The 27,330-nt window shown below is 44.2% G+C and overlaps 2 protein-coding genes across 2 annotated transcripts; one reads left to right on the plus strand and one right to left on the minus strand.

Moving 5' to 3' along the window:
• Window positions 1-3,403: 3,403 nt before the first annotated feature.
• LOC117740296 (collagen alpha-2(V) chain-like) lies at window positions 3,404-21,755 on the minus strand. The gene is made up of 55 exons (XM_034546610.1): window positions 21,662-21,755; window positions 14,925-15,143; window positions 14,622-14,846; window positions 14,210-14,226; window positions 13,936-13,968; window positions 13,540-13,593; window positions 13,333-13,425; window positions 13,173-13,247; window positions 13,017-13,061; window positions 12,881-12,934; window positions 12,673-12,726; window positions 12,533-12,586; window positions 12,361-12,414; window positions 12,200-12,253; window positions 11,901-11,945; window positions 11,761-11,814; window positions 11,642-11,686; window positions 11,506-11,559; window positions 11,198-11,296; window positions 11,040-11,084; window positions 10,850-10,948; window positions 10,676-10,729; window positions 10,483-10,590; window positions 10,321-10,374; window positions 10,129-10,227; window positions 9,729-9,782; window positions 9,541-9,639; window positions 9,399-9,452; window positions 9,235-9,288; window positions 9,092-9,145; window positions 8,929-8,982; window positions 8,777-8,821; window positions 8,540-8,638; window positions 8,336-8,443; window positions 8,187-8,240; window positions 8,038-8,091; window positions 7,770-7,823; window positions 7,601-7,654; window positions 7,410-7,517; window positions 7,236-7,289; window positions 6,588-6,641; window positions 6,251-6,412; window positions 6,044-6,151; window positions 5,850-5,957; window positions 5,650-5,703; window positions 5,465-5,572; window positions 5,341-5,394; window positions 5,131-5,238; window positions 4,972-5,025; window positions 4,780-4,887; window positions 4,498-4,617; window positions 4,263-4,446; window positions 3,990-4,180; window positions 3,638-3,880; window positions 3,404-3,550 (listed from the first exon to the last, which is right to left on the minus strand). The coding sequence occupies exons 1-55, from the start codon at window positions 21,753-21,755 to the stop codon at window positions 3,404-3,406; spliced, it is 4,683 nt and encodes a 1,560-aa protein (XP_034402501.1).
• Window positions 21,756-23,857: 2,102 nt separating this feature from the next.
• On the plus strand, window positions 23,858-26,929 carry pjvk (pejvakin). Its single transcript, XM_034554861.1, is given in 8 exon segments — window positions 23,858-24,034; window positions 24,036-24,059; window positions 24,725-24,930; window positions 25,252-25,393; window positions 25,727-25,844; window positions 26,406-26,419; window positions 26,421-26,469; window positions 26,628-26,929. Coding segments are annotated over 8 exon segments (1,032 nt in total).
• Window positions 26,930-27,330: the final 401 nt, after the last annotated feature.

The raw sequence follows: 27,330 nt of genomic DNA on the forward strand, positions 1-27,330 counted from the left end.
CCGCGTTGGCCCTGCTGATGCGCCCCACCCCCTCTCCTCTCTACCTCCTTCTGTTTCATGGATTGGAGTTCCTTTCATACATTGTCATATTCATTTAATGTGTTTATGTAACTTTGTAATGCTGTTCATTCTGTACACATGACATCTATTGCATCTGTCCATCCAGGGAGAGGGATCCTCCTCTGTTGCTCTACTGAAGGTTTCTTCCCTTTTTTCCCTATGAAAGGTTATTTTTGGGGAGTTTTTCCTGATTCGATGTGAGGTCCTGGGACATGGATGTCGTATGTGTACAGATTGTAAAGCCCTCTGAGGCAAATTTGTAATTTGTGATATTGGGCTATACCAAATAAACTGAATTGAACTGAAATTGAACTGATGGGTGGGAGACAAAGGGTTCAATGATGGTTATTTGCTTTGAAAGCGAGTTTGTTTTCATTTCCCTTTGTCATTTTCTTTCGCAGCAGAACACGAGAGCAGACATCCCACCCTTCAAACGTCAGACGTTAGGAATCAAAGCTTCCCAACATTTCAAACAATAAGCGTATCACAGTTTTAAAGAGCCCAATTCCTCGGGCCCGGGGCGGCGGGCCAGTATCCACTTGTAACGAGGCGCGTCGCCGCTCTCGTCTTCGGCATCGTCCTGCCAACAGGAACTCCCTCACTCCTCTCCCAGTTTCCTGCCATTGTTCCCCCCTCCCCCCTGCCACCGGGCACACACTCCGCCCAGGATCTGGGAAAAGGTGGGATGTTGAAGTGGCCCATTTCCCTTTCGATCAGCTTCGACCTCAGCAGGGTGGAGGAGGGGGGTGTGTGTGTGCGTGTGTGTGTGTGTGTGTGTGTGTGTGTGTGTGTGTGTGTGTGTGTGTGTGTGATTAGAGGCAGCAACTGTAAAAACGTTTACATAAAGTGAAAATTACTTTAGTGTGTGAATTTTCACTCAATTTCAGTTTTTGATACTGTGTTATCATGCGGGAGAAGCCATAAATCAACTTTAAAATCATTTTACGAATGGATTCAACACCCCAGAGGCCCACTTAAGAACTAAATGCCATTAAGTAATTTACATACAAACCCTATGATAGAGGCTAATATGTGTTCTATGTCTCACTATAAACAGCAGACTTTATCACTTTGACGACTCTTAATACTTTCCCATAATTGTGTGCATCTGTTTTTCATGCCACCGAACAATAATTCAGGCCAACAGTTCGACGCCTTCTCAGGATCCGTTCCCAGTGTTCACTAAGTCCTCTAGAGGGGCGTCAGTGAGGTGGGGTTGGAGGGTGCACAGGAAGGAAAAGGTGTAGCTGGGAAATCTCATCGAGGTTTCTTCGGCGAACAGCGAGACACCCCATTCAGGATCTGGGCGTCGCCACCAAGTCATCTCAAGGTCGCAGACTCCAGCGGTCCAGTGTTCGAGTTCTTCACAGAATTTAACACAAACTGCATCAGGAGAAAGACTTTGAAGTGCACATGCGAGCAAGAGGAGGAGATGAAAGAGGAGAGAGAGAGAGAGGATAATGTGGATCATGTATACAATAATAACACTGGTAACCCCCCTGACCTTTCATTGTGCACCATCATCAGGTCGAATAGGTTTCTTCTTTGGTTTATGACCGAATACATACAACAATACATGAATAAAAAAATATAAATGCATGCAAAATATATCCTGAAGTAAATAAGGGCGTATTTCAATTATATTTATTTACTATTTGAATGCTATTGATTTGTTCATTTCATAGGTATATTTACATATATTTATTTATTTTTGTATTAATTAATGTAACGTTGACTTAAATCACATTCCAAACTATTCTGTTAAACTAAGATAGCATGACTGATTGAAGTGTTTTACAGGACAAAAGCAAGATAAATCCCCTAATGACAATAAAACAAGGTTTCAAGAGGTTTAATACTAAAAACTGACTATAATGAGGTAATTTATGAGGATCCAGTGTAGGGAGGGCCATGAAAGTGATACGAATGAATGCCTGACAATAAATATGAAAATGTAATAACAATAGTGTGGTTTCTCTTTCTCTGGCTGTGACGTTATGTAATCTTTTGCTTTTATTTTTTATTTTCTGTGAAGCAGCTGAACAATGATTATTGATGATCACTGGAGAACAAACTGTCCTGTCGAGCTCCCAGAACCAGGACTTCTACCTGCTCAGCTGAATTTTTTCCATACTTGAAAAATAAAAATAGCAGCCGAGGCTAAAAATGACCACCACCTCGACAGATGTGGAGAGCACGGACGGCAGGAAATGGCGAGAGTGTCACGTCTTTCACCAAGCGCAGAGAAGAGAGGTCGACCCAGAAACATGTGCTGCATGAACTTTGACTTCTTCCTGTAAGGACGACTTCTCGCTCCCTCTCTCTCCCTCTCTCTCCCTCTTTTGATCATACACCCACATGCAGCCTTCAGTCAGCCAGTGTGTCATTATATTGTAAGAAATAAGCACTCTTGCAAAGTGGTGCAGCATAAATCCACGTCTGTTTGTTTTTATACACAGATGTATTGGTTTACTGGTTTTTCATCTCAAAGCCCATCTAGTGAAGGAACTTTTCCACCTGGGACGTCCAGCGGTTAAATCTGATTATAAGACTATGTAGAAAGTCTTGGTCTCCCTCTAGTGGTGAGATGGTTCAGTGTCACATATGAGGGGAGGGGGGGGGGGGACTGATTTATTACCCTTTCTAGGCGTTGGTCATTCCAGAGAAAGACATTTATTCCACATATATTCCAACAACAAACAAATCATTTGCAATTTACAGTCATACAGTTGGGGTTTTATAAGGAGATACAAAGCTTTTCTGTTGAAAGAGTAAATTAGTTCCTGCACATAAATTTAGGTTTAAGCATGATTGAAATGTTTTTATTCCAATTAAGAACTACAGTCATTGCTATATTTAAATCTTGCCATATCCAGGCCTCAGGACGTGCATTTACTCGAGAAAAAGAAAGCCAAATAAAAAGATTTGATTGCTTATATTTGCTACAACATAATAATAATAATAATAATAATATTAATATTAATATTACATTTTTTTTCTTTCAGCTTTTGTATTATTGGCTTTTTTCTCGAGGTTACGCAACTTTACAATCCATCTAAACTATTTTTAGGTTTCTTGTCAGCGCCTCAGACTTTATTCTTTCCACATGCATTTCCCCGTAGATACATTTATTGACAAGGTGAATAAATTACGTCAGCATCCTGCCGGTCGCACAGCAAGCGCACCGTACTTCAACAGCTTTTTGTGAAACGCAGCCACGTATAGAAGAACCTAACCTCCATCGACTTGTTCGCTCACGGAGAGACGAGTCCACATACTCTAATTTACTGGTGATGACATTGCTTCTCTAAAAAGGGCAGTTTCTGTCCATCTTGTGTTGTTTTTATGAGAAGCACACAGGGCCGATGTCCAGGCCGAACTCCTGATCCGGTTTCCCAACGTCCATGGGGGCCACGTCCACGACGGGCAGCCGGGCAGAAGTTTGAGTCCTGAACTCGATAACCGTCGAGCCCCACTCGCCGTTTGATTTCTGAGGGACGAGAAAGACATGTGAATCAGCAAAAGTGTCTTCCTGTCATGTCGGATTTATGAATTTGAGTCTCCCGTAACGACTCACCGTGCAGCCGTCCTCGATGACGGTGTACCGGAGGCGCACGTTTCCTTGGGCTCTCAGCTCTTGGCCATTGGAGCCTCGGAGCACCAGAGCCTTCTTCAGGTTGGTGTTCCTCTCGTCTTTGTACGCCACGCTGTTCCTGCAGTGGTACGTGATGTTCTGGTGCGACTCTCTGGACAGAAGCTGCAACAGCTTCATCTGAACCGCCACCATGTTGGGCTGCTCCTCACTGTTTCCGTAGTGGAACTGAAATCGGATGACAGTGTGACATGATTACTGGATTCCTTACGAAACCCATTGTGTTTGGCATGAACGATTTCAAAGCCGTGAAATGCATATGTTTTAGATTTCTTACTTTGGTTCCACTGTTCATGTCTGCTTCAAACCAGATGGGTTTGTTGGCGCTGGGACTGGATTTGGTCCACCAGGCTTTGCGGGGAATGTTGGCCGGGTTGGCGGAGATGCAGGTTTCACCATTTTCCATATTGCAGAAGACCTTGATGGCATCTCTTATGCTTCCTTGATTTGGATCAATCCAGTAGTCACCTGAATCAAACGGTACATAAATAAGTCAGAGTACATATGTGGTGCTGGTCTAAACATAGATAGCAGCAAACAGGAGCCTCACCGCTCTTCTTCTGGGGGTAGCACTGCTTGATGTCCTGGCAGGTTTTCCCAGGGTTCACCTTGCTGCCATCCGGACTGCGGAGGTTTTGCAGATGTCCACTGAGGGTCTTCAGCGTGGCATGGACTCCGGTGTCTGCACGCAGGATGGCCGACTTCTTATTGGGGAGGGCTTCATCTTGATTGATCTCTGGAAGATGAGGAGGATCGGCAGCCACATCGTCCTCTAAGAACTCGACGTCTGGTGCGCGGGCGTTCCCGTCGTAATCGTAAGCGGCACCGAAGAGGTCCTGCAGACCCGCGGTGGGAGGGCCAGGGGGGCCTGGAGCGCCGGACGGTCCTGCATCACCAGGTGGACCCTGACAAGGAAAAGGATAAAGCCCTAAAACCCTTGATATGATTTCTCAACAATGAAGCTTATGATCCCGAGAGGTTGATTCCTAACAACAACACATCATTGCAGTCACTGAACATGTCTTATAAGCGGATTGCTTGTCATCTTGGACGTCATCTTGTGTCACCTGTGCCCCGATGTCCCCACTGGAACCTCTGCTTCCAGGAGCGCCCATTGGTCCGGGCTGACCGATATTTCCTTCCTTTCCTGGAGGACCGGCCACTCCTGGAGGACCCTGTACGGTATGAGAGTGAGTCATCAACACTGTTTAATAAGACAGAGCTTCACATGCAGTTGCATGGTGCTGTTGTACACTCACCCTTGGCCCAGCTGGTCCAAAAATACCTGTTGCCCCAGCATCGCCTGTGGCGCCCTGCAATAAAAAATTATGACATCTCATCGTCTGAAACATTCAGTACCATTACAGTAGTGTGTGAAGTATCCAAAAGACGAGAAGTACTATAAACACTTTGCTTACAGTTGTTCCTGGCAAACCGTGGAGCCCGGTGAACCCTCTGTGTCCTTTCTGTCCCCGATCTCCTTGTTCTCCAGCTGCTCCTTTCTCTCCCTGTGGTCCTTGAGGGCCCTAAAGTTAGATGCAGCATGAGAAAACAATGTTTCACTCGTAAAGTTTTAAGTTGATGTTTTGGGGTATCAACAAGGTCAAACATTCCTATGTCCTGCTTACCACTTTCCCCCGTACTCCAGTTGCTCCTTGGGGTCCAGAGGATCCTGTGGCACCCTAAACTCAAAACAAGCAATCAATCAGCTGTGATTGACAGACGTAGCAAATTATTTTTTGTGAAACTCACGTTCTTGCCCCTTTGTCCTGGACCGCCCGTCATCCCCACAGAACCCTCATTTCCTGGAGACCCTGAAGTGCCGGCCAGACCCTCTGGACCAGCATTACCCCGGTCTCCCTGGAAAGACAAGCCGGTTAGTACACGCAGCCATATGCATGGTAGCATTAGCACATCCTGTCCACTAAAGATCTTACCCTGGCCCCTACGAGACCGTCTTTCCCAGGAGGGCCCTCTGCTCCAGCGATACCCTGAAAAAACATATATGACATGATAAAGTACTCAAAAGGGACCTAAACACCAAGTTATACTATATTATCTAACATGTAACTATATGAACCACTGGCGTACAGTGGTTCATGTTTTCACGAGATTGTGAGGTAGAAACTCCACAAACCTCAGGGCCGGCGTCTCCTCTTGGACCTTTGGCTCCTGATGAACCAACTCCACCAGCGGGCCCCGTGCCGCCCTGAACTCCAGACGCTCCGGCTTTTCCAGGTGGGCCCTGAGGGATAAATCAATCAACAAATCAATCAACGCAAGACGTAGTGTGGCTTTGTGCGGCTAAAACAAAGAACAGTGAATACTCACAGCAGGACCAGGCAGTCCCAGCAAGCCCGCCTCCCCTCTCAGTCCAGGCTGACCCACAATGCCTCGCTGCCCTGCGGCGCCAGCAGGTCCCAGAGGCCCATCCGGCCCCTGGCGGATAAACACAAGAGCAGACAAGCGATTGAAACACCTCAGGATGTGTTTGTGTAAGGCCGCTGCTAGAGCATCACACAAAGGTGATCGTCTTACCCCAGGGCCGTCCTCTCCGGAGTCTCCCTTCTCTCCAGAGCTGCCCGGTGCCCCTGAAGCGCCGCTCTCTCCTTGATGTCCTGGAGCTCCGTTCTCCCCGATGACCCCAGCAGCTCCCGACTTTCCTGGAGCTCCTATTGGCCCGTCTTCCCCAACAGCACCCTGAAACACACACGCACGCACACACACACACACACACACACACACACACACACACACACAAACACACACACACACACAATCTGCCCTCAGTCCAGAGTCCAGGAAAAGCAACTGTGACTTAATGAATCCACTGGAGGCATTAGGTTGAAACACATTTTATAACCAATTAACTCACATTAGAGCCAACTGGTCCAACTCCTCCGGGCAGCCCAGGAAAACCAGTAGAGCCCTGTGGGAAGAACACACTCCCAATAAGATGCACTTTAATAATAATAACATAATCAGAATCAGAATCAGCTTTATTGGCCATATATGTGTGCACATACATGGAATTTGACTCTGGTTACACGTACGCTCTCGTCGTACATACATATTTAAATGACAAATATAAAAATACATTAAAGACAACAGGGTAGCAACATATATGTACAATATAAAAAATAACAACAATGACAATAAATTGAGGATGTTAGTGCAGAAAGGTGGTAATAGTGCAAGTAGTGCAGATGGAGGTGATTAAGTGTTCATCAGAGTGACGGCCAGTGGGAAGAAGCTGTTCCTGTGTCTGGTGGTTTGGGCGTACAGTGCTCTGTAGCGCCTACCAGAGGGGAGGAGTTGGAACAGCTTGTATACAGGGTGTGAAGGGTCTGTAGTGATCTTTCCAGCCCGCTTCCTGACTCTGGAGGTGTACAAGTCCAGGGTGGAGGGCAGGCTGGAACTAATAGTTCTCTCTGCAGACCTGACTATCCGTTGTAGTCTAAAGACTGTTTATACACCAAGCTAAAGTTAGAAACAAAGAAATTAAAGATGGAGCATAACTCACCGTTGGCCCCAGTGTTCCTCTGCCACCTTTCAGTCCCGTCACACCAACAGGCCCCTATAAACACACACACGCACACACACACACACACACACACACACACACACACACGAGTAGCATGTAGACATGTTGTTGGACCATTTTTTCTCCCCCCAGTTTATAGTTCAATGTGTTTACCTGTCCTCCTGATTTCCCAGCCATCCCCTGTGGTCCAGGAGCTCCTCCCTCTCCCTTCAGACCTGCCTCACCTGCGTCACCTTTTACCCCAGGTTGACCATCAGGACCCTTTGACAGAAGCAGGAAATGAATCATGCCATTTTTTGGTTTATTCATCTGTATATTTGGGACATGACTGCCCTGCCACTTACAGCAGATCCAGGGAAGCCAACAGCGCCAGCAGGACCAGTGGAACCAGTGGAACCCTGTTAATGTCATCACACAAATACACACTTTATCAAGAAGAAACGGAAGTGAAGTCATTCAAAGGATATTTCTCTTCAGTTTAATGTCAGTTGTAAAATATAAAGTTGTACTGACAGCGATTCCTCTGGTGCCTCGGCGTCCTGCAGGTCCTGATGGGCCGGTTTCACCCTGAATAAAGGAACAAGTTAATTAAAGGATTTTGTCATTTTACTAATTTAAGTTCTTAAATAGCTCCGGCCTGACAATCATTATTATTTGCTCTTTCCCTTCTTTAGAGCCTTCCTTTAGTCTACTCTTTTTCTCTCAAATATTACCAATTTTGTCAATTACACAACCATTTCCAGGTTTAACAGATATGTTTAACGGGTGCTTTTGAACTCACCCTCTCTCCATTGGGTCCACTAGAACCAGCAGGTCCCACAGCACCTGGAAGCCCCTTTTAATCCAATGAAACACAATGATTACAAATAAGAAAACTCAAGTTTAAGATTATCAGTCACTGGCAGGTTAGTTTTTAGTCCATCGACTCACCCGTGCACCGTCAGCTCCGGCGTTCCCCTCCAGTCCGCCCCCTCCAGCAGAGCCCTGTTAGAAGAAACCAACCTTGTCAGTGCCTCAGGTTCATCCTCCTCCACTGGGGGTCATGGTAGTGGAGATTGTATCTCTAATAGTTGACTTACTGCATCTCCCTTCGGGCCTGAAGGTCCGGATATGCCTCTCTCTCCGGACATCCCCTGAAGTCCTGGACCTCCCCCCTCTCCAGCAGCACCCTTAGGACCGATGCTACCCTGAAATGGATGACACATCTCCGGTATCGCTCATTGCCAACAGGATTTAGAAGCAGCAAAGTTCTGCATGGATTAGCGTCTTTGTGGTTACAATACCTTTGGCCCATCTGGTCCTGGTCCACCTGGACTACCTTTAGATCCCTGCAGCCCATTGGACCCGATTCCCCCTCTCTCTCCTGGAGGTCCTCTTTCTCCCTGTGAGAACGACCCGGGGATAAAGTCACGCAACAATTCCTCATTGCATTAAATAACATACTGTGAGTGATGGAAGACATTTGGTTCTGAAATGAGAGTGACACCTTTAAAGCGGTGAGAGAACAGTAATGGACTCACCCTGAGACCGGTTCCTCCACTAACACCAGCTTCTCCAGCAAGACCCTGGGAACAAACGCATTATGCATAATGCGATAATATAGTAAGGGCTTCTAAATAAAAGTGTATTTAACTATAATCTCTTTTTAAAAACTCTTTTTCTTTTGTCTTACCTCAACACCTGGTTTTCCTGACTCTCCGGGTGGTCCTGGTAATCCTGGCAAACCCTAATAAACACAGAAAAAAAAATATTTAATGCTAATATCAATATTTAAAAAAGAAAGAATTGGAATACTCAATATGTTCAAATAAAGTATTTTTTTTAATGCAGTGTACCTGGAAACCATGCAGTCCCTGTGGTCCCTGCTCTCCCCTCTTTCCTGAAAGACCCTGAAGAAAAGCAAAAACAGTATAAATCATCTCAACATCATGTTATCAAATTATTGATGATGAGGATGTATGGACAGTTGGAAGCTTACAGCTGGACCAGCTGGACCGGCAGCGCCTTCCTCTCCATCTTTTCCATTCACCCCCTAGAAGAGAGACACAGACTCTATCAGGACATTACTGATGTATTTATGATTTGATTTAGTATATAGCATGAATACAGTTTAAAATATAGTTCAATATGAAAGTAACTTGCCCTTTGACCTGGAGACCCGGAGCTGCCAGCCTCTCCAATCTTCCCAGCATCACCCTGAAAATCATGAGCCACAGAAGTCACTGTCATCTGTTGCTGCACAAAATATCTGACTACACATGTTGAATATACAATATGTACTAACAGCAAAGCCTTTCGGTCCCGGCAGGCCCATCGGTCCCGCTGACCCTCGGCCCCCCGTCGACCCAGCTGGGCCCTGTTTGCCGTCGTCTCCGGCTGAGCCCTGGATGAACCAAAGGAAATGTTAATAACATTGGTTCGGGGAAAGGATGAGTTCTTATTTCACTGTGTTGGTATGCATGTGTATCGTACCATCGGCCCTTGCTTTCCCTCTGATCCCTGGGCGCCAAGAAGTCCTGTCAGACCCTGTGAAATCCGACACAAGTTGCATCTCATTCTCTGAAGTTATTATTCTATGAATATTGTACAGTAATCTAGACGGAGAAGAATACTCTTGATATTTACTATTTCCTTTCAGATTTCATGCTTTCTTTCATGTTTTGACTGTTGCATCTGTAACCACGCCCCCAACAGTGATGTCACAGTGTACTGACACACCCAGAGGTACAGTTCTACATCACTGCAGCGAGGTCAAAGGTTAAACCACTGGAGGTCAGCAAATACAAGATTATCTCCCGATGTGAAGTTGCTCTGACTTTCTGTCTACACACATAATAATTTCCTTGCACAATAAATGATATGTCTGCTGTACCCGAGCTCCTGTTAGGCCTGACTCTCCATTACGTCCTAGATCTCCAGATAAACCTTTGGCGCCGGTCGACCCCGACAGTCCTCTCTCACCCAGGGCTCCCTGTTTGGTTCAGAAGCACAGAAACACACGTCATGGTCTGGAATAAACATAATTAACACGTTATTAAATGATGTGCATGTTCAGTGCCCTCACCTTTTGTCCTGGTAAACCATCTCCACCTGGGAAACCTCTATTTCCTGGAGCTCCCTAGAAACAAAAGAACAGCTGTTTCCAGATACATGTCAGGCCCTAAGATCTTCTGCTTAAAAGATTGTAAATGTAGTTTTCTTAAACATGAAATAGAAGTCGACTGACTGTCTCTCCTTGAGCTCCTGAAGGGCCTAAGGATCCAGCATCACCTCGGAGTCCACGTTTCCCGTCCTCTCCCATCGGGCCCAATGGACCTGGAATACCATGGTCGCCCTAACCCAGCAATCAATAATCAGCCATTCGATCATTGGACTCACTCCGCCAAAATAACAATCAAAATGGACTTTTCTCAGCTTACTCTTTCTCCTTTGAATCCAGCATCTCCTTTGAATCCAAACAGTCCAGCCTCACCCTGTAGAGGAGGATCAGACAAGCTGGATGTCAAAACATTAGGCTCTCTGTGATATGAGCCACAAACTGGAGAAGGAGACCGACTTCATCAAAGACAGTTAGAGGCAACGGGAGCTTGTACCAATTGGCCTTTCGGTCCTGATGTTCCTGTAGTTCCCTGGGGGCCGGGGGGACCGGGTTGCCCCAACATCCCTGCTGGACCCTGGACACCTGCGAGACCCTGAGGGGGAGAGGGAGCAGAGGCAGATTTAAGTTAAAGACAGATTTACAGACAGAGATGTGCTCCATAACTTATGGTGTTATATACTTACTCCAGATCCACGCCCACCTGGAGCTCCGTCAGGTCCTGAGGCACCCTGTTAAAAAATATGAACTCATAATCATTCACCTAAAGCCAAATACAGACCAACAGCATGTGCTCACTTTCACAGTTTAGAAATGAAACGCCAACAATGAAATTGTAACACACCTGCAGGCCTGATGGCCCAACTGGTCCCACGTGACCGCCGTCCCCTCTGGGACCCTGCTGTCCTAGACTTCCTCTGACCCCTGTTGGTCCTGCTTCTCCCTGCGCCCCAGGACAACATTTTGAGATTGAGAGTTATTTATTTTTGCTTTAAATTTTAATACTAAAGAGTGTCAAAGTTATGTTCAGAGGAGCATAACAGTTACAGTGTTGGTTCGGCCACAATATACAATTTACTAAATAACAGCTAAATAACATGCATATGAAAAAAGGAATCATGTTATAGAAAACTTTTAGAAAGAGTATCTCACCTTCATTCCTGCGTTACCGGGAAATCCTATAACTCCGGGGATTCCTATTGGACCCTGTAGTGAAAGCAAATGTTGTTTAATAGTCAAAACATTTATTTTGGAATAAATAACAACAATATTAGATATAATTCCTTACCAGAGGACCGGGTTTGCCAACATGGCCGCTTTCACCACGTTTTCCCTAAAAGAGAAAGAAAATCACTCAACCCTCCAGCTCCTTTTCCTGACCGGCCGAAGACGTTTGGTGTTTCTTACCAGAGGACCAGTCGGTCCGGATCGGCCTCTTTCTCCCTGCATGCCCGCCGGTCCCTGAAACAAAACACTGGCTCAGCATCTGTGTGACTGACAGCTGTATGAGATGCTCTGTGATCTGTTCTCTGCAATGCATTGCCTACCAGTGGGCCTGCAGCACCCATCACACCCGGAGTACCAGATTTACCCTGAAGGACAACGAGGAAGGATTGAAAGATGTATTTAATCCGTCCCTATATGAAATATGCAATGCATCCTGGTACATGTAGGCAGTGCCGGCTCGGCTCCTTGAGCAGAAGACCTCAGCTTGCCCAAGCTATTGCTTTAATGGTTTACATTTGCCACCAACACTGATTGGAGTTCCACATTGAAGGTGCTGAATTGTCCCTTTTATAATGTGATGAATTGTCCACTTTAAGAACATTAGACAACGACTTCATACCTTAGTTCCGAGCGCTCCAGACTCTCCTTTTGGCCCGGAAAGACCGCTAGTTCCCTGTTGCAGAGATTTAAATGAACAATAATGTAATAAGTCTGTGATGTTTCTTACATTAAAGCATGAAAAGTGAGTACAAGTTTTGATGATATTTCTTGTGTGACTACCTTGTGGCCTTTCAGTCCTGGATGACCAGGAAGTCCTGGGAATCCTCTTGCACCCTGAATTTAAAGAAATAATCAACACACACTCTTTGCAAAGAAAGTCTTTAGATCATAATCAGTGTGGATAAATAAAGTGTATAATGTTGCTTGTTTATGATGGAGGACTGGGACTTACCAAAGATCCTGGAAATCCTGGTTCTCCGGCACCACCTGCAGCTCCAGCCTCACCCTGATCAGGAAAAGTAATTAATAAAAGATCATTACTAATGAATAACTACTGATAATACTAACAGTATACTCTGCATTTTGACTCACATCAGGTCCAGTTTTCCCAAGAGGCCCGTCTGGTCCTCGGTGACCCGGTTCCCCCTGTGAACACACACAAGGACTCAGGAACACCGTTTTTCTAGAGCACAGTTACATTTAGATCTCGTACTGCCGGTTCAGAGACAAGTTGAGATTTGCTCCTCATAGATACTTTAAAAATATAAAATATGATATGAAGAGGCAGAAATGTTCCTACCATCGGTCCCGGGTCTCCGGCATCCCCTGGATATCCCTGAGCCCCTGGTGGACCCTAAACAGAGGTGATGGAGATAGTAACTTAAAAAATGACAAAAATTAGGTCATCTAATCTTTGCTTGGAGGAGAAAACATACTTGTTGTCCAGGCAACCCTGAAGGTCCTCGTGGTCCTGATTCACCCTGAAATGAACACATTTCACACACAGTGAGTTAAATTGAACATCATCTCCAAAATGTTGTGTTTTGTGTACACAAATGTAATGTACTCTTACGCCGCTGTGCAGCACTCACCCTGGTTCCCGACACCATCCCAGCCAGACCGGACTTCTCCCCGAAGCCTGCAGCCATCTGTGTCACCAGGTTGCCCTTTTTGGTAGGAATAGGATTTAAGAGAAATGTTAAGCAAAGGAATGTTTAAAGGAAAATCTATGAAACTTTGAGACAAACTCACCCCGTGGTGTGAAGGGTGGCCCGGGGGTCCTGGCTCTCCTGGATTTCCTGGCACACCGGGCTCTCCGTCAAATCCTTGAGGCCCCGTCAATCCCTGCAGGGTGAATGACGAAGACTTATTACTACTGATGTTTTTTAAATGAAAGCTTGCAGAATGAGCAGATTAATTTGTAGATTCACAGCTTCAAAAATATTCATCCGGACTGACCCGTCTGCCTTTGAAACCTATTTTTCCAGTGTTTCCATGAGCTCCTGGAGGACCCTGCACCAGAAACACAAGTATCAGAGATATAGATTGTATACATGAGATATGCTGTTAGCAATGTAAATCATTATGAAATAGGCCCATTAGTCTTTGCACAGATGCAGGTTAATTTCTTTGCCTTTCCAAGAAAGCAGGTTGACAAACATCACTGCAGTTATTACTTTATAATAATATTCTGCAGGATGATGACATTCTGGTGCCCTCTAGTGTCGATCTTAGTGAAAAGAGATTATTACAATCCTTCTGTCGTAAATTATCGTTAATTTCTTTAGCCTTATATCTTCTACATATTATCAGTTAAAAAAACAAACAATAGAGAGAGTAAAATCAAAAACCCACCGAGGGTCCTGAAGGTCCAGGGAGCCCCACCACCTGAGAGTAACAAGAAAGAACAGCATTTGTAACGAAACAAAATTTCAACTTTAACTTATTAGAAGCAGAAATATATATAGCAATTGAATGTAAAATACACGCAAAATTGTAAGATTACATACATATGGGATATCGCCTGGTTCCCCTTTCGGTCCCTATAAATGAAACATATTTAAAACTTACAACACAGTTGATATTTGTTTTTAAATATTGCTAAATGTCAGAATGAACCATGACTTACCTTGAAGCTCATCATTTCTTTTGGAAAAACACATTAAAAGAAAGTTACTTACATTTGTATTTTTAAATTTTGTCTGAAAAGAGACATACTCTTCCTTGCCTAAATTATTTATGTAATTTATTTGATTTCTACCGTATTTAGCAATTTTCATGAAAGATAAACAAACTGCTATTAAACTTTATGATTAAATCAATAATTGTCAACCAGTGAGGTAGTCTTAACACCCTCTAAAAGTCATGCACTTTCACATTATTTCTAACACTTTAATTACATATTGTAATGTATTCTTATATTACCTTCATATTCTATTGAACATTTTCTCATTTTTATTATATCTTTTGCACTGTTCTTTATTGTTAGGCACCAAATCCAAGTCCAATTCCACTAAACCATTGATTCTGATTGGTCTCACCTATCGACCTCCTGGCGCTTGCGAAGCTGTCGCACACGGGGCAGCACTCCCCGTCAGGCGTGACCGCCTTCTCGCAGCCGGGCAGCAGTTCACACTGCACCTGGTCGCAGACGGCGACACCATTGTCACAAACGCACACGCGACAAGGCTCCGGTTTCCAGATGTTGTTGTGCTGGTGGACCTCCCCATCGACCGAGCAGCTTTCCTTTACCTTCTCATCTGTAGCTGCAACAGAGGACGGACATCTTAAAAGAAGCTTGCACCGAACACCCAACAATATGACGGGATTATAAACAACTTTACCTGCTGTGGGGTCTGAACCGGAGGCTAGTGACGGAGCTGCAGTCAAGCACACAGGGCAACACTCGCCCTCGGGGGTCACTGTTTTCTGACAGGCGCCGAGGTCCTCGCAAACCACGTCCTCACACACGGCGGTCCCCGTAACGCACACACAGATCCGGCACGGCTCTGGGTTCCACATGTCATTGTGGGCGTAGATGTTTCCATTTTCTGTGCAGGTGTCTTTATGACAACAGATAACACAGAGACATGGAATTAGCATCCGGAAGTGGTTTTGAATTTCAACAGTCAAGTTCAACATTTGATACTTTTCTTTCGCTTTCTTGCCAAGAATTAGGAGATGGTTGACACCATGTTGTCTAATTAGAGTGGTGTTCATCTTTTACCAACAACATACTCTAACATGCTCAGTTTTAATGCCAGGGTAGAAGTAGTCATGTCTATTAAAGCCCCTCTGACTAGATATTTTTGTGATTTTAGGTTTAGTTTTTGTCTGTCAAAAAAACAAATCCTTGTGCAGCCGACTAATCTGTTGTCTTTAAAACTGTGGACGTACGGGCTTTAAAAAGTGCATCTTTGTCAATAAAGAAACACTCTGTCAATACTTTTGCTGCTGAAATTGAAAGCAACTCACAAGAGGTGTAAAGACCAAACAATGTGTTAATTACTGTCATCAAAAGTGCATTTAAAGTGCAATGAACAACACGGCATAGAACGCGGTGAAGGAGGTAAGAATTTCCGAAAGGAACGCACCTTATTTGTTATTGACCAAATGTGGTGTGTTCCTTTGGGAAATTACTCGCTCAACTTCCTTTTGTGTCGCAGAAAATTGGTTGAGAAAAACGTTCCTTTTGTATACAGTCAAAGGGAAACTCTGAACACAATACTGTAGAATAAAAAATAAATCCTATCGAGGTTGTGTGCACAGGGTGGTGCCTGAAGAAGAGCCTTACGGCTGGGGGACAAAGAGCACCAGCAGTTACAAGTCTGTGTGCCAGTGACAGGCCGCTGTGCTGCAGCCAAGCACATGGGGCAGCACTTGCACTTGGGGGGGCAACGGACATCAGTACCCGAGGTCCCTCTTTCTCAGCTGATAGTTGGTTTAAAACTTCCATATGGATGCTATTTATATAGCTTTTCAGTCTCGCCTTTCTCCAAAAGATAAGCATCCGCTTCAAAGATGAGTGTGCAAAGTGATCATTCCAGTGGATAAACAAGTCTCTTCTATTTTAAAACCACAGAAAATATCCACATTAATAAAGTTAATATTGATTCGTAAAGGTGGATATTTATGCACCATGCACACCCACATTAAAGTCTGCTCTGTAAAACATTGAATATGCATAACCAGTTATATTGTCCATGCTGCAGCTATCCGTATTGTGGGTGATGCCTTTTCAGTTGGCACTGATGGTGAACATCATCATGGGGCAAAATAAACATGTAATAAACAATTTTCCTTAACTATAGGGCAATGCTTATTGCATCAAACCCGCCAGTACAAAAAAAAAGTTCACTATAATTACTTTACATATTTGGCCAATCTCTGAGACATGCAGTCAGAAAAGACACAAACTTCTCCTCCAGAGGTTTAAACCAATCATGATTCTTGTGGGTCTGTAATTGCTAAAAAACAAAAAAAACAACTGTAGACTCAGCTTGTGACGCCTGTGGTGAAGGCGAGCAGCAGAAGTAACACTGGGACCACAGAAGACCAGTGTCACCTTACTGGACCTACTGGTGTGGTTTCTTCCCTTTTTTTACCCTGTCAAAGGTTATTTTTGGGGAGTTTTTCCTGATCCGATGTGAGGTCCTGGGACAGGGATGTCGTATGTGTACAGATTGTAAAGCCCTCTGAGGCAAATTTGTAATTTGTGATATTGGGCTATACAAAATAAACTGAATTGAATAGTTATGTTCATTACAACACCCACTGCTTCCACCTACAGCCGTGCTTCCTGTCTAAACACATGATATTCAGTTGTATAAAGCTCTACGAAAGCAAAACAGATATTTCTAACCCGTTTATTATTTCTGATTATTTCTGTCTGCAGTAAAAACTTTAAAATATCTAAATGTCTGTTTCTACAGGTGTTTTCACTTATTCTGGATAATTAGATCACAGGTTGAACTAATATGATGCACTCACTAACCAAAACAATCTAATGGGAAATGGACCTTTACTTGTTCTAGTCTTTCAACCATTCAAATGCTATCATTCACCCATTCATACACCCCATTTTTTAAATAACACAGGAGGTGTATGTCGGCAAAGGTGGTCCAACAAGGCTAACACTACCTAAACATAGTACTGTATGCTATTGTTTGATTTAATAACATGCAGTTAAACAAACACATCTTTGAGGACATACCTCAATACCATAACAAGCTAATGTAACTGTACTTCCCCCTCTGGCCAGTAGGCTGCACCCATTATCAAGCAATGCAATAAAAACCCTGAAAGCCTCATAATTATGATCCAGCAGTCTTAAAGGGAGATTCCATAGATTCTACACATCAGAGGGAGCTTATAGTCACGAGGAGCTCCACTCAGCCTCTAACTGTTGTATAATGTATGGAGGCCAAAGGGCTACAAGGTTTGAAAGCTGGAATGTACAACAAAAGGATGTCACTGAGTTGCATGATGGGAAATGTGATCTTTTTCTTCTCTTATCTGTCACTCCCAGGTCACCAAACTGTGTTAAATGCATTTCATTTATAATATTAATATCAAACAGCATGAACTAATGCCTCATGTATATACAATATATATATATATATATATATATATATATATATATACATATATACACATATATATATATATATATATATATATATATATATATATATATATATATATGCATGTATAGCCCAAGCTAGTCTTGCATGCTCGTCTCTAGAACTCAAAATACAACTTTAAAATACTTGCATAACTGCTGAAGTTTCAGTCATCTGTCTGAAAACCAGACTTCAAAAAAAAAATATTATCACATGTTGCCAAGAGTAGGGTCGAAAAAACAGAATGACATGATGTATTTTAGGTGAATTTGCAGAAAACCAAAAATGTATTTCCAAACTATGTGTTACGGTAACAATTAGATGACAGACACTGCAATTGAGCAAGGCACCGACGATCAGCAGCCAGTGACTAGACTGTGGTTGGAGTCGACACCTCCGGGCTGTGAATTAAATCCCACCACTAGGTGGTGAGATTTAATTCATCCATCCATCCATCCATCCATCCATCCATCCATCCATACCGCTTATCCTCATTAGGGTCGCGGGGGCGCTGGAGCCTATCCCAGCTGACATAGGGCGAAGGCAGGGGACACCCTCGCCAGTCCATCGAGGGCACATGTAGGGACATACAACCATTCACTCTCACATTCACACCTATGGGCAATTTAGAGATCAATTAACCTGCAGCATGTCTTTGGACTGTGGGAGGAAGCCGGAGAGCCCGGAGAGAACCCACGCTGCCACGGGGAGAACATGCAAACTCCACACAGAAGGACCGCTCCGACCGGGAATTGAACCCGCGGCCCTCTTGCTGTGAGGCGACAGTGCTAGCCACTACACCACCGTGCAGCCCGATTTAATTCATGATTAATCATTTAACTCTGCTTCCTCCCCCTGAGTCTTTGTGACTTCACATCTCATAGGGTCCATTGGACCTGGTGGTGTCTGATGCCTGGTGAGCCGGCCTCCCGCGTTGGCCCTGCTGATGCCCCGCCCCCCCCCTCCTCTCTACCTCATTCTGTTTCATGGATTGGAGTTCCATTCATACATTGTCATATTCATGTAATGTGTTTATGTAACTCTGTAATTCTGTTCATTCTGTACTCATGACATCTATTGCTTCTGTCCATCCGGGGAGAGGGATCCTCCTCTGTTGCTCTCCTGAAGGTTTCTTCCCTTATTTCCCTGTCAAAGGTTATTTTTGGGGAGTTTTTCCTGATCCGATGTGAGGACCTGGGACAGGGATGTCGTATGTGTACAGATTGTAAAGCCCTCTGAGGCAAATTTGTAATTTGTGATATTGGGCTATACAAAATAAACTGAATTGAATTGAATTGAAAATAGGTAAATAAGTCAAATGTGTATGAAGTCCTTTGATTTATTCAGTTGTTTTGTACAATTAAAATGACAACAATAATAATAATAATAATAATAATAATAATACTAGAACAATAAAAAAAACATTTTACACTTTATAAACATAATGTTTCAACACCGGGTTCAAATATTCAAAATGGGATTAGAGAGCCCTAATTGTGATGTTGTTTCTTAAGGAATGAAAATAATTGTAATTATTTGCAGCACTAAAGGCAATTAAATCAAATTAAATTATGTTTTTTTTTGTGTTTTTTTTGCAGTGTATTTGTTTTACAATGCAGGAAAAGAAAGAAAGAAAAGTATCAGGAAAAAAGAAGGCCACCTGCTACAAGCGGCGAGAGCATATTTTAATCCAGGCCGCTCCGGGACATCCTAAGTACTGATTATGTGGTGGAGCCTCTCCCCGCGAAGGAGGCTGCTTCGCAAAAAACTGGAGTTATTTCAGAGGAAACCACCGTGGCTGTATTATACGTTTGGCTTGGGTAGAACTTGTGGTTCCGTCTTTATTTGGGAGAGCACAGAGTTGCCACACCCGGAGAACTCTTGTTAGAAAACCTGCTGCGCCCTGAGGAGCGGCTGGAAGGCTGCGACACGAAGACAGCAACTCCTGGAGCTTTATTCAGGCTGCAGAGTTGTGCAGCATGTTCAGAAAGGAACTCCTATGATCAAAAACTATACTTTGTAGGCATTTAAATGTGATTACGGCTCAGATATACAGCACAACAGCAATTATGGTGACTAACTGTGGGCTTCTTTTCAAGTGGAAACTCTCTGACGATGTGGTTTGCAGACGCAGAGACCTCCTGAACTCAGGTTTATTATTAAACAATATTCTGCCCACATAAACTGTACATTGGGCCAGTGGTTCCCAAGCTGGGCATTGGGACTCCACAAGATGATTAAAATGCTATTTTCATCTTCTTCATCTTAATTGTCCCTCACTTTTTGCAGACAGGGAAGTAAGAAAGTAATTAAATCATGTTTAAGTAAGAGAGTTGTTTTCTGAGACTATTTGAGAAGAAATGTTCAGTCACACACATACACGTTACATTCATTATGTCCACACGAAGACCACAGACCAGATTCCACTGCTGTAATTTACCAATTAATCGCCCATTGAATCCAGTATTGAGTCTTAAAATCAACCTTAAAACAAGTATGAAATGTGTGGAGAGAGAGACAAATAAACTCAAGCCAGCTGATTTCTGAGTTCTTGAAGGTGTAAATGATTCTCAAGTTAAAAAGCTCTTTGTTACAATCCTCATCATGCTGCCTATTGGCTCTTAACCGGGAGGTTTGGAGATGATTCTCGACTTTAAAACTGATATTTCTGCAGTACACGTTTATGCTTATTTTTCATTCGATCCTCTAATCTTTGCTTCATGTCTGAATGGATTGATTAACTGGTTACAACCAATGACATGTGCAGATAAAGCTTCATTTTAAAGGGTAACAAGCCCATAAAGACACTCTTTTAACTAGAAGCTATATTGACGTTAAAGTAATAATTTAGCATAGCTTAGCATAAAGGCCATAGGGAGACCATGGAGACTGGAAGAGTTATTGCAAACCTTCAACTCCAATAAAGCACAACAACTTTATGACTTCTTCCTGTTTGTCAGTGTTTGTCATATTTAGCTTTGACTGATTGTCCACCTTTTTTCCTGCTAGAATCGACCTTTCCTCTGGTTTTTGGGACAGAAACAGCTTCTGCACGTCATGACCTGTCAGACTAAACATCTCTAAGTAAAGTCCTTCTTCCTCCTCCTTCAGCTCCAGTGGAGGTGAACTTGGATGCAAACGAGCGAGGCATATTTCATATCCAGCATCCTCTCTCTCTGGGTGTGTCTTGTCTGACTTTTGGCCCGAAGTCTGACCAAAATTAGTGGCCTGCTTTTGTCCGTCCCATCTGCAAGGCCACATCATTATAGCCGTGGCACTCAAAACCCCATCATTCAGCCTCGACCTCGCACCAAAATAGTCCTGCAGCCTTTTTTTTTGGGGGGGGGGCCACATTCAGTGGGACATTTTATGTTAGACTTCTTTTTTTTGTCACATGTCCATCTTTGAGACCTTCATTTGTAGATATTGTGTCAGCAGCGTGAAGTGACAACTTTGCAACTTTTCACAAGATGATTTTCTATCTTAGTCATCACTTCTAATTAAGCCTCTCTGGCCTGGCTGGTGGGTGTGATTTTAACCTTTAGTTCCCAAACCACAGGGCCCATGTGGTCCAGTTGCTGGGAGGCAAGAGCAGCCCAGAAAGTAAAACACAAAAATATGCACGAGATGGGAAAACCTCCCAAACCCCTTCCTCGTAAAACAAGACCATGATGGGAAAGACAAACACAACCGTCACATTCACAAAAACTAAAAAAAGACACAGAGGTAAATGTTTTCACAGGGCTCGTGAATCATTGGAGGACAGAAAATCAGGAGGAACCATTATCTATTCGGCCTTTGTAGCGTCGAACGTAAAGCAACTTGTGATTTTATGAGCATATATATATATATATCTGCAGGGGATAGATGTCCATGTTGTTTGCATGAATCTGTCATTAACTGCAACACGTCAAGTCAAGTCACACGCACTCAGTCCCGTCTGGGCGGCTGTCACTCACCTGTCTTGGCGTCTTCCTGGCAGGTCACGGCGATCACCTGAGCCAAGGTGAGGAGCAGGCCGACGGTAATCCCAGAGCGTAACGAGAGGCCCATGTCTGCACGCCGGACAGGTCAGAGAGAGAGAGACTCCAACCCCAAGCTACAGCATCCACAAAAATCCAAATATCCCTGAGTGGAGCAGGCTCCTGGATGAGCGATTACTGCGAACTGAAACAGGCTCCCTCTTTACCCCCGTCGCCTCCTCCCTCCTTCTCTGACTCTCCTCCTCCTCTCTCATCCTTGTGCCTTAATTATTTCAACACCAGCCTCCTCCTCAGCCTCCTCCTCCTCTTCCTCGGGGCTCTTACCAGTCGCCTTGAAAGATGCAGCTAATTAAAGGCTTGGATGAAATTTGTCCATGATGAAGGAAGATGATGGATGTGAAAAAAAAAGGAAAAAAAAGACTTTTAAGCTTGAGTGTTTATTTTTGAGGACGAGTATAAAAAACTCCTTTGACGGCTTAGTGGTTCGAGAATAAAGTCTGCTAACTTAAACCGACGACATGTTTCATGTTTTTTAATCAGCATTTGACGTGATGGATAAACAAGAAGTAAATAGACTGTTCAGTCTGTTCAGCTTTGATCCTCTGTTGTCTGCTGCTTGAAAAAGGACAATTTCATCATCTTCTCATTTTTAGGTTGTGTCTATCTGCCACCCTAATCTCTATTTAACCAGTGGATCTAAATGTGTGATGTGATAAGAAAGTAGTCACTCCTAAGAGGGAATTATCTCTGACTCTGCAGCTTTTTATTCTTCTGTGTGTTTGTGTTCAAATGGATGCGAATTGCTCGAGTCACTATGTTGTGTCGATATTGTGGTTTGCGATTTGTTGCGCTGCCCCCTAGTGGCCAACAAATATACTACTAGGTTTAATCCCGAGAACATGAAGATTTGTAAACCCACGCAATTCAAACCAGTTGCAAAAAACGTTTTATTTTTGCCATCTCCCTCGACATTCTTGTCCACCTAAATCTGTGCTCTGCAGCTTGAGTGCTTTACAAGGTGCGTGTTACGTCACCTGATGTGTTTTCCAGCGCACCGCTCGGGGCCAAGTCGCTGTGGCCGAGCCGAACGTCGGCCCCTGAGCTGGATTTCCCGGAGGAAGGGAACAAAAGCAACATTGTGTCGTCTCCTTCTGTATGCAGAATACTGTGTTCTTAACAAGAGGTGTCCGAGCTGCCGAAGGAGGATCTGTCAGGAGATGAGGTGGATTTCACTTGTTTGCTTTTGCCGCGACAACTCGGGGCAGGAAGTGAGATGAGAGCAGGCTGTGTTTCCCATTAAAGAAGCCAGAGGGCCACGGGGGACCAAAAGTGAAGCAGATGGGAAGACGGTTCCTCCATCAGATGAGACCTCAGATTCTGCACATTCAGAGATTTTAATGCAGCGAGATGAAGGAAAGATCCATTTATCACTCAAGTGTCAGTTTTAGACTATCTTAAAGCAATCATGTAGGGATTGTACCTCCTTTCACAGGGACTGTAGTACAGCTGGTCTAGAAGCTGGTTACACGTCTATGACTATCATACTGCAAAGAAATGTAAATTGCAGTGTGATGATTTCTTTTATAGCTTCCAAGACTTCTGCTGGCCGAGACGCGAGAGGAATTACAGGGAGAGTAATGCACAGAAAAACTAATACTGACCTCAAGCTTCTTACATGTGGCGTTTAAAACCTAAAGACATACAGGCTATTTCTGGAGGTATGGACGAGACAGCTGTGTAACCACAGCAGAGATCAGCCCATGTTCATGCATGCAGGACACACACACACACACACTGAGTGGACATTATCCAAACTGAACAAAAATAACTGCAATGAGCATTTTTGTAGGGCTTTTAGAGAAATGTATGTAAGAACAAATTGTTTTCACGTGAAAACTTTTTATTTAATTCTATGTTATGCACAAATAGATAATGTGCTGGTGAAAACAGAAACAATTAGTTTGGTCATGTGTGTTTGGACAGGAAGCTGCAGGCCGACACACACCTTGTCCCATATTCCCTTACACACACCATACCTGCATTATTGAACACCTCACGGGTCTGAAAGAACACTCTGGAGTCAGAGCAGCTCTGAGCTCCCCAGACATGGACCCAGCCGTGTGTGTGGGATGGTTTTTTACCCGGTTTTAAACTCATGCACTCCCCTCCGACATGTTCGCTGCAGCCACGAAGAACTTTGTGAAGCAGGTCGGGGACACCGGGAGGTTGATCCCCGTCCCGAGCCTGAGCGAGGCCGACCGTTACCAGCCCCTCAGCCTGGTCACCAGGAAGAGGAAGAGGCACTTCTGGAAGAAGAACAAGTACGCCTCGACCCCCTTCTCCCTGAAGGGACATCCTGGTCGGGGAGAAAGAGATCACCCGCAGGTAAAGAAAGTTAAAATGTTTCCCTTTAAAGCTCCAAGGTTGAAATACAATATCATATTTAATATGCATCAGCTTGTTGCAGCTCTACATTAAAGATGTATGATTTTAAAGGGACATTTTTATCAATCTTGTCTTCTACATCATTTTATACACATTTCCCCAAAATTCAATCTGACATATTTGGAAATGTTGGGACTTTTTAATAAAGTTATGTGGGCCTGAACCGTGTCGAGCAGAATAGAAAGAACGCAATATTCTTTGATTGTGTTAAAGGATAAATTCATTGTTAACACTGTAAAATCATCATGCATAAACTCTAATGTTAAGTCAACGAGTCACATCGTGACACAGTTATCACGTTAGCTTGTTAGCCTTCTTGCAGAGAGGTTTGTATTACTAACCCTAACTTATTAATTAATAGTGAGAGAACATTGTGGAATATTTCCACTGGTGAAGGAGGGATTTTAGTAAAAGTAGAAGTACAAGTTAAAGTTATGTACTGGAAATGTTTGTAGGGCAGCTTTTTACTTTATTCTTACTTCTTCATATCTATAAGCTAATGTTGTGTGTTGTAAAAAATACAATACTTCCTTCTAAATTATAGCGGGATAGAAGAATAAAGAGGCAGAAAACCCGACTTCCTTTGTTTTCTACTGTGCAACAGGAGTGTCTTCTTATCAGCTCCTCAACTACGAGGACAAATCTGACGTCGCCCTCACCGGCCGTTTGGGGAACCACCTGATCAACGACGTGGGCTTCAACATCAGCGGGTCGGACTCTGTGGCCGTCAAAGCCTCCTTTGGCATCGTGACCAAGCACGAGCTGGAGGTGCCCACCTTACTGCGAGAGCTAAACTCCAGGTCATCATCATCATCGTCATCGTATCACTTCAGACTTCTCAACTTTTCATTAATTATTCATCTTTTTGAAAAGAGAGATTTACCCGTTGCATTTTAGATATCTGCATTCTGACACAATGCTATAAGTTGACACCTGACCTTTGACCTTCTTGTGACAGAGGGAACATGAGAAGACGGGTTTACCTTGTAAGGATGAATAAGTGATTGTGTTATTCTCCACAAGGACAGGGTCTATACGTACAGGAGGGCGATGTGGGAAAGTTTGAGGTTTTTTACAGTGGAAATTCCGATTGTGTTTTTAGCGCCCTTTCTTTCTTTCAGGAAAGTGGACCTGGACCACTGCCTGGTCCGTCAGTCCAAGGAGAGCGGCCGGACGGTGCTCTGTGTGGTCGAGGAGAGCATCCGCACGACACGCCAGTGCTCCCTGACCGTCCACGCTGGCGTGAGAGGCACCACCATGAGGGTAAACACACGAATACAGAATGACACGCTGCTCGCGTATGATGCAACGTGTGTTGAATACAAATCTAGTGAGACGCCAATTCATCCCGAGATGGTCCAAATGTACTGGTTTAAAATCAAGTAGGAATAGAGATGGGTATCACTTTAGTTAAGTATGAGTAAGCACTTAATTCATCATTTATTAAGCATTGTTCCACACTTTATAAATGATGAATTAAGTGTTTACTCATACTGAACTAATGCTTCATAGTGTGCAGTTATTATAAAGTGTTGGCTGGATATGTAATACATTTAATAATCTTTGTTCCCCAACTGGACCCACCTGTTCCTGCAGTTTCAGATCGACGACAGCAGGAATCCTAAAGGCCGAGACAAGGCCATCGTCATCCCGGCTCACACCACCATCGCCTTCAGCATCTGCCAGCTGTTTGTCCGACTGGACGGCCGGCTCGGTATGACATCACACACACACACGATGCACTCCATTGACCTAAAGCACACGCTTACAGTGCTGCAAACCTGCAGCTGCAGCATTCCGCTGTTTTGCCGGACTCCGACTTTAATCCGCAGCTATCAGAGCCGAGATGAAAGTCAACAGAGCACTTAAAAGATAATGAAGAAATTAAAGGCTTGAAATCGTGGCGGCACCACTTGCGGTTAACAGCCGAGGCTCCTCAGGAACTCCTCATGCCACACATTCTTATCTCACTCCAACAACTCCTCCACCTTTAACCATGAAGAGTTGCGGTGCCATTATGTCTCGTGATTGGCACCATAACTCTTATAAAGCTTCTATTTAATTTGACCACGTCCCCTAATCTGACTCTGGATCAGAACACTGAAGATTCGAGTCTCTTTGTAGTTGAAAGCTTGCGTTAACCACATTAGAGACCGAATGATTATACTTATGAAGTAATGACAATCATGTGCAGGCTTAATTTAACCCTCTAAAATATTAGATTCACAGCAGAAAATAAACACTCCAACGTTGACCTCTTCCCTCTCGGTGTCAGATATCTGTGTCGCGCCGGGAGTCTCAAGGCGGGTTTGAGAGGGAGCAGATCCGGGAGCAGCTCGGTGGTTTCATTGGCCACTTCTCCGTGGGGCGTCTGCGCCGGTTCCTGTCTGGAATCATCTACGGAAACCCCTTCAGAGCCGGTACCGTTAAGACCTCGACCCGCACAATGAAAAAACACCAATACTTCCACTGCATGTTTGCCTTTTCTTTTGAGCAGAAAACCAAACATTCGAGGAGCTCACCTACTCCGACACGTACATGGACGACATGGTCACCGACTACTACGAGAAGGCCGCCAGCATGACGGACGTGTCCACCGCCTACCTGAGAGAGAGCTCCCACACGCGAGTCAACCTCCTCAAACACAACATACCCAAGGGACCCTGCGCGCTCTGTGGCATGGGCACCCAAAGGCGGGACACCGTTTACGGCTGTCTGGAGTGCACGACCGGTGGCCAGAAATACGTCCGGCTGCACGTCGTGCCCTGTTTCGACCTCTGGCACAAAACGCTGAGGTGAAAAGAGGAAAAGTTGTTCATATCCTGGCGGCGCAAAATAATAAGTGCAACTGTTTACCAAGCTGTTTTTCTTGTAATCTTTACAATAAGTGTCATGAAAAATGCATTTGGACTGGACTTCGTAGCACCTCGAGCCGTTACTGAATATAAACTGTGCGTATTATCTCTCACTTTGCAGTAGAAGATGTGCGGTATCACTTTCAGTTCACCTTTGGCACCGACCCACTTCCACACGTGCGCTGTGTGCGTACAGTAGCTGCCAGATGCTGAATTATTCAGCCAGGGTATTGAGTGTAAATGAATGGGAGGGATCGTGTGAAGGCCAGCGTTGGCCTGCTTTTGTTATGTTTCAAGTGTGTTATTTATTTTCAGCACCACATTTTGCTTTCACTGTGTCCAGTA

The sequence above is a fragment of the Cyclopterus lumpus genome, chromosome 2 (genome assembly GCF_009769545.1).
Source record: "Cyclopterus lumpus isolate fCycLum1 chromosome 2, fCycLum1.pri, whole genome shotgun sequence".
Lineage (NCBI taxonomy): Eukaryota > Metazoa > Chordata > Actinopteri > Perciformes > Cyclopteridae > Cyclopterus > Cyclopterus lumpus.

Bases quoted from the DNA above. Each gene is read 5' to 3' on its own strand.
- LOC117740296 (XM_034546610.1), bottom strand. From the start codon at position 21,755: ATGGGCCTCTCGTTACGCTCTGGGATTACCGTCGGCCTGCTCCTCACC. The intron at 12,935-13,016 runs GTATGTTTTCTC...ACCTCTGTTTAG, and splicing joins CAGGGTTGCCTGGACAACAA to GGTCCACCAGGGGCTCAGGG. The intron at 10,228-10,320 runs GTGAGGGCACTG...TGAACCAAACAG, and splicing joins ATGGTTTACCAGGACAAAAG to GGAGCCCTGGGTGAGAGAGG.